Source organism: Anolis sagrei, chromosome 6 (genome assembly GCF_037176765.1).
Source record: "Anolis sagrei isolate rAnoSag1 chromosome 6, rAnoSag1.mat, whole genome shotgun sequence".
NCBI classification, from domain to species: domain Eukaryota; kingdom Metazoa; phylum Chordata; class Lepidosauria; order Squamata; family Dactyloidae; genus Anolis; species Anolis sagrei.
Genome location: NC_090026.1, coordinates 8233694 through 8239883, shown reverse-complemented (window position 1 = coordinate 8239883; position 6190 = coordinate 8233694). Strand labels below are relative to the sequence as shown.

At 50.1% G+C, this 6190-nt stretch overlaps 1 protein-coding gene across 1 annotated transcript; it reads left to right on the top strand.

The window, feature by feature from the left end:
• The first annotated feature begins 34 nt into the window (after positions 1-34).
• On the top strand, positions 35-5821 carry FITM1 (fat storage inducing transmembrane protein 1). The gene is made up of 2 exons (XM_060779991.2): positions 35-461; positions 5106-5821. Exons 1-2 carry the CDS (start codon positions 217-219, stop codon positions 5722-5724), a joined length of 864 nt encoding a protein of 287 aa, XP_060635974.2. The 5' UTR covers positions 35-216; the 3' UTR covers positions 5725-5821.
• Positions 5822-6190: the final 369 nt, after the last annotated feature.

The following is a 6190-nucleotide window of genomic DNA, read 5'->3' as shown; positions in this document are numbered from 1 at the left end:
GCAATCCTTTCCCACCCCCTCGCCCCAAGGCTCTTTCATCCTTCTGCTCCTGGATCAGCTGTTCATTCTATCCTCAGAGTTGATCCCTCACAGCTGTCTTCAAATGTCAGTCCCGGTGACTCTTTTCCCCTTCCTCTCCGGGCGGAGGAGGAGGCGGCAGCAGGATTGCCTTGGCATCTCTGGGGCGCCGTGCAGGGGCCCTGATCTTGGGGCACGATGGCGGAAGGATCCAAACCCAAGAAGCCTTTCTCACTGCTGGCCACAGCGGCCGGCTGGGCTCAAGCCCTTTGCCGAGGCTTGGTGAACTTTTGGAGCAACCAGTTTGCGTGGCTGCTCGGGGTGCCGTGCCTGCGGCGTGCTTACCACCTCTGGCTGGCAGCCATCGTCATATTTGGCCCTCTGCTTCAGTTCTATGTCAACCCGCGGGCCATCTTTGCCAATCATCACAACTTCTTTAACATGTGAGTCATCTTGTAGAGGGAAGGACTACGTGGGTGGGGGCAGGGGTCAGCTTAGAGGCAAAAAGTGGCATCAAAACCCACATTTAGATTCCCAGGCATTCTAAGCAAGGTCATTTGGCCCCTGCGCTTCAGATTTGCTGAGTCCAAGCCTCTGGGAATCTTCGCAATGAATCCCAATTCAAGGGAGCTCTCGTTTCCAGCCAAAAAGCAAATGCTACCTTCAGAGCCTAGTGTTACAATTTTGCTCTAGTGTCCCATTACATAATGATAGCTTGCAAGGGTTGGTACTTTTCGGTCACTCTATACTATGACAGTGGTTCTCAACCTGGGGGTCGGTACCCCTGGAGGGGTCACTAAAGACCATCAGAAAACACAGCAGTTTGTGTTGGTCATGGAGGTTCTATGTGGGAAGTTTGGCCCAATTTTGTCATTTGTGAGGTTCAGAATGCTCTTTGATTGTAGGTGAACTATAAATCCCAGCAACTACAACTTCCAAAATGTCACGGTCTGTTTCCCCCAAACTCCACCAGTGTTCACATTTGGGCATATTGAGTATTCGTGCCAAGTTTCATCCAGATCCATCATTCTTTCAGTCCACAGTGCTCTCTGGATGTAGGCGAACTACAACTCTAAAATTCAAGGTCAATGCCCACCAAACCCTTCCAGTATATTCTGTTGGTCATGGGAGTTCTGTGTGCCAAGTTTGGTTCAATTCCATCGTTGGCGGAGTTCAAAATGCTCTTTGATTGCAGGTGAACTCTAAATCCCTGCAAATTCAACTCCTAAATGACAAAATCAACCACCACTCCCCAACCCCACCAGTATTCAAATTTGGGCGTATAGGGTATTTGTGGCAAATTTGGTCCAGTGAATGAAAATACATATCAGATATTTACATTATGATTGATAGCAGTAGCAAAATGACAGTTGTGAAGTAGGAAGGAAAATAATTTTATGGTTGGAGGCCACCACAACGTGTGGAACTGTATTAAGGGGTCGCAGCATGAGGAAGGTTGAGAACAACTTCACTGTGACCTTTCAGGGTTTTTTGGGGGGTGTTTTCTCGTGTCAGGAGCGACCTGAGAAACTGCAAGTCACTTCTGGTGTGAGAGAATTGGCCGTCTGCAAGGACGTTGCCCAGGGGACGCCCGGATGATTTGATGTTTTTTATCATCCTTGTGGGAGGCTTCTCCCATGTCCCCGCATGAGGAGCTGGAGCTGATAGAGGAAGCTCATCTGCCTCTCCCCAGATTTGAACCTTTCAGGTGTTTTTACTTCATGTATGGAATACAAGTTTCGATCTTGTAACAGGTTGCATAAAGTCTCAAGTCGCTCCAGACATCAAAACAAAACGAACAGGCCTCGGCTTCTCTCACACAGAGGTTTGCCTCACACTCCTCGGGACAACACTTAACTTTGGTCCCACTGACTAACAGGCTTCAGCCTACTAACTTCTGGTGTGAGAGAATTGGCCGTCTGCAAGGACGTTGCCCAGGGGACGCCCAGATGATTTGAAGTTTTTTATCATCCTTGTGGGAGGCTTCTCTCATGTCCCCGCATGAGGAGCTGGAGCTGATAGAGGGAGCTTATCCGCCTCTCCCCGGATTCGTACCTTTCAGGTGTTTTTACTTCATGTATGGGATACTAGTTTCAATCTTGTGACAGGTTGCATAAAGTCTCAAATTGCTCCGGACAACAAAACAAAACGAACAGGCCTCGGCTTCTCTCACACAGAGGTTTGCCTCACACTCCTTGGGACGACACTTAACTTTGGTCCCACTGACTTACAGGCTTCAGCCTACTAACCTCTGGTGTGAGAGAATTAGCTGATTGCAAAGACGTTGCCCAGGGGACGCCCGGATGATTTGAAGTTTTTTATCATCCTTGTGGGAGGCTTCTCTCATGTCCCCGCATGAGGAGCTGGAGCTGATAGAGGGAGCTTATCCGTCTCTCCCCGGATTCAAGCCTTTCAGGTGTTTTTACTTCATGTATGGGATACTAGTTTCAATCTTGTGACAGGTTGCATAAAGTCTCAAGTCGCTCCAGACATCAAAACAAAACGAACAGGCCTCGGCTTCTCTCACACAGAGGTTTGCCTCACACTCCTTGGGACGACACTTAACTTTGGTCCCACTGACTAACAGGCTTCAGCCTACTAACTTCTGGTGTGAGAGAATTGGCCGTCTGCAAGGACATTGCTCAGGGGACGCCCGGATGATTTGAAGTTTTTTATCATCCTTGTGGGAGGCTTCTCTCATGTCCCCGCATGAGGAGCTGGAGCTGATAGAGGGAGCTTATTCGCCTCTCCCCGGATTCGAACCTTTCAGGCGTTTTCACTTCATGTATGCGATACTAGTTTCGATCTTGTGACCGGTTGCATAAAGTCTCAAGTCGCTCCGGACATCAAAACAAAACGAACAGGCCTTGGCTTCTCTCACACAGAGGTTTGCCTCACACTCCTCAGGATGACACTTAACTTTGTTCAAACTTCTGGTGTGAGAGAATTGGCCGTCTGCAAGGATGTTGCCCAGGGGACGCCCGGATGATTTGATGTTTTTTATCATCCTTGTGGGGGGCTTCTCTCATGTCCCCGCATGAGGAGCTGGAGCTGATAGAGGGAGCTCATCCGCCTCTCCGCGGATTCAAACCTTTCAGGTGTTTTTACTTCATGTATGGGATACTAGTTTCGATCTTGTGACAGGTTGCATAAAGTCTCAAGTCGCTCCGGACATCAAAACAAAACGAACAGGCCTCGGCTTCTCTCACACAGAGGTTTAGCTCACACTTCTCGGGATGACACTGGTTTTGGTCCCACTAACTAACAGGCTTCAGCCTACTAACTTCTGGTGTGAGTGAATTGGCCGTCTGCAAAGACGTTGCCCAGGGGACGCCCAGATGATTTGATGTTTTTTATCATCCTTGTGGGAGGCTTCTCTCATGTCCCCGCATGAGGAGCTGGAGCTTATAGAGGGAGCTTATCCGCCTCTCCCTGGATTCGAACCTTTTAGGCGTTTTTACTTCATGTATGGGATACTAGTTTCGATCTTGTGACCGGTTGCATAAAGTCTCAAGTCGCTCCGGACATCAAAACAAAACGAACAGGCCTCGGCTTCTCTCACACAGAGGTTTGCCTCACACTCCTCGGGACGACACTTAACTTTGGTCCCACTGACTAACAGGCTTCAGCCTACTAACATCTGGTGTGAGAGAATTGGCTGTCTGCAAGGACGTTGCCCAGGGGACGCCTGGATGATTTTAAGTTTTTTTATCATCCTTGTGGGAGGCTTCTCTCATGTCCCCGCATGAGGAGCTGGAGCTGATAGAGGGAGCTTATCCGCCTCTCCCCAGATTCGAACCTTTCAGGTGTTTTTACTTCATGTATGGGATACTAGTTTCGATCTTGTGACAGGTTGCATAAAGTCTCAAGTCGCTCCGGACATCAAAACAAAACGAACAGGCCTCGGCTTCTCTCACACAGAGGTTTGCCTCACACTCCTCAGGATGACACTTAACTTTGTTCAAACTTCTGGTGTGAGAGAATTGGCCGTCTGCAAGGACGTTGCCCAGGGGACGCCCGGATGATTTGATGTTTTTTATCATCCTTGTGGGAGGCTTCTCTCATGTCCCCGCATGAGGAGCTGGAGCTGATAGAGGGAGCTTATCCGCCTCTCCCCGGATTCGAACCTTTCAGGCGTTTTTACTTCATGTATGGGATACTAGTTTCGATCTTGTGACCGGTTGCATAAAGTCTCAAGTCGCTCCAGACATCTAAACAAAACAAACAGGCCTCGGCTTCTCTCACACAGAGGTTTGCCTCACACTCCTCGGGACAACACTTAACTTTGGTCCCACTGACTAACAGGCTTCAGCCTACTAACTTCTGGTGTGAGAGAATTGGCCGTCTGCAAGGACATTGCCCAGGGGACGCCCGGATGATTTGATGTTTTTTATCATCCTTGTGGGAGGCTTCTCTCATGTCCTTGCATGAGGAGCTGGAGCTGATAGAGGGAGCTTATCCGCCTCTCCCCGGATTCGAACCTTTTAGGCGTTTTCACTTCATGTATGGGATACTAGTTTCGATCTTGTGACAGGTTGCATAAAGTCTCAAGTCGCTCCAGACATCTAAACAAAACAAACAGGCCTCGGCTTCTCTCACACAGAGGTTTGCCTCACACTCCTTGGGACAACACTTAACTTTGGTCCCACTGACTAACAGGCTTCAGCCTACTAACTTCTGGTGTGAGAGAATTGGCCGTCTGCAAGGACGTTGCCCAGGGGACGCCCGGATGATTTGATGTTTTTTATCATCCTTGTGGGAGGCTTCTCTCATGTCCCTGCATGAGGAGCTGGAGCTGATAGAGGGAGCTCTTCCACCTCTCCCCGGATTCGAACCTTTCAGGTGTTTTTACTTCATGTATGGGATACTAGTTTCGATCTTGTGACCGGTTGCATAAAGTCTCAAGTAGCTCCGGACATCAAAACAAAACGAACAGGCCTCGGCTTCTCTCACACAGAGGTTTACCTCACACTCCTCGGGATGACACTAGCTGACTAACAGGCTTCAGCCTACTCATTCTTGACTCGCACTTATGTAATCATAAATTCCTAGTAAATTTTGAATATTTTTGACACCTCTCTTTGCAGAAAATTTGTCCGGTCGGCCTGGGGCTGGACGTGCATCTTCCTGGGTGGCTTCATTCTGCTGGTCGTGTACCTGGCCACCGGGCGGGTCCTGCTGACCGTGCGCCACCTGTGCCGCCTGGCGGTGGGGGCCGGGCTCTGGCTGGGCGCCACGGAGACCTTCCTGCTCATCGAGAACCTCACCGGCTACTGCTTCGACCCGGTGCCCGAGGGCATCCTGGTCAACACGCTTCCGGACAAGTGGGCCTGCCTCCACAAAGGCCACAAGTGGCACGGCTACGACGTCTCCGGCCACACCTTCCTGCTCACCTTCTGCTGCCTCCTGATGGTGGAGGAGACCTCCGTCTTCCGGCGGTACCTCACCCAGGGACTCCCCGCCGGCATCCCCTTGCGGCTCATCTTCCTCCTCAACGTCCTGCTCCTGGCCCTGTGGAACTTCCTCCTAGCTTGCACCGTGGTGTATCTCTACGAATACAGCCACAAGGTCGTGGGGGCTGCCATGGCCACTCTCTGCTGGTACCTCACCTACCGGGGATGGTACCGCTGGCGCTGGTCACCTGGCAGACCCGGAGCGGGCCTCTTTGTCAAAGGAGCGGTGGGGGAGGTCAAGAAACGGAACTGAACCCTCTTTCCAGAAGCCCAGATGGCCGGCAGAGAAGCGTAGCAAGAGTTTGCCATCCCTTCCAGGGGAAATAAAAAAATAAGGACCCTTTCTAGTGCTCTGTTCTCCTCTAAGCGTTTGTGTGTTTTTTGGGGGGATGAGGAGAGTCCAGAAAATGGGAGTACGGAGTAGGTTTGATGCCTAGAAGGTTGTTATTTTGGGTCTAATCCTACACAAAGGTGGCCAAACTGGGACCCAGTTCCAAGATTCCCAAAAGTTGTACAGTAGACTCTCAGGCTGGATCTACACTGCCATATAAAATCCACATTATCTGCTTTGAACTGCATTATATAGCAGTGGAGACTCGTATGATCCAGTTCAAAACAGATAATCTGGATTATTGGGTTGTTGTAGGTTTTTCGGGCTATATGGCCATGTTCTAGAACATGTTCTAGAACATGGCCATATAGCCTGAAAAACCTACAAC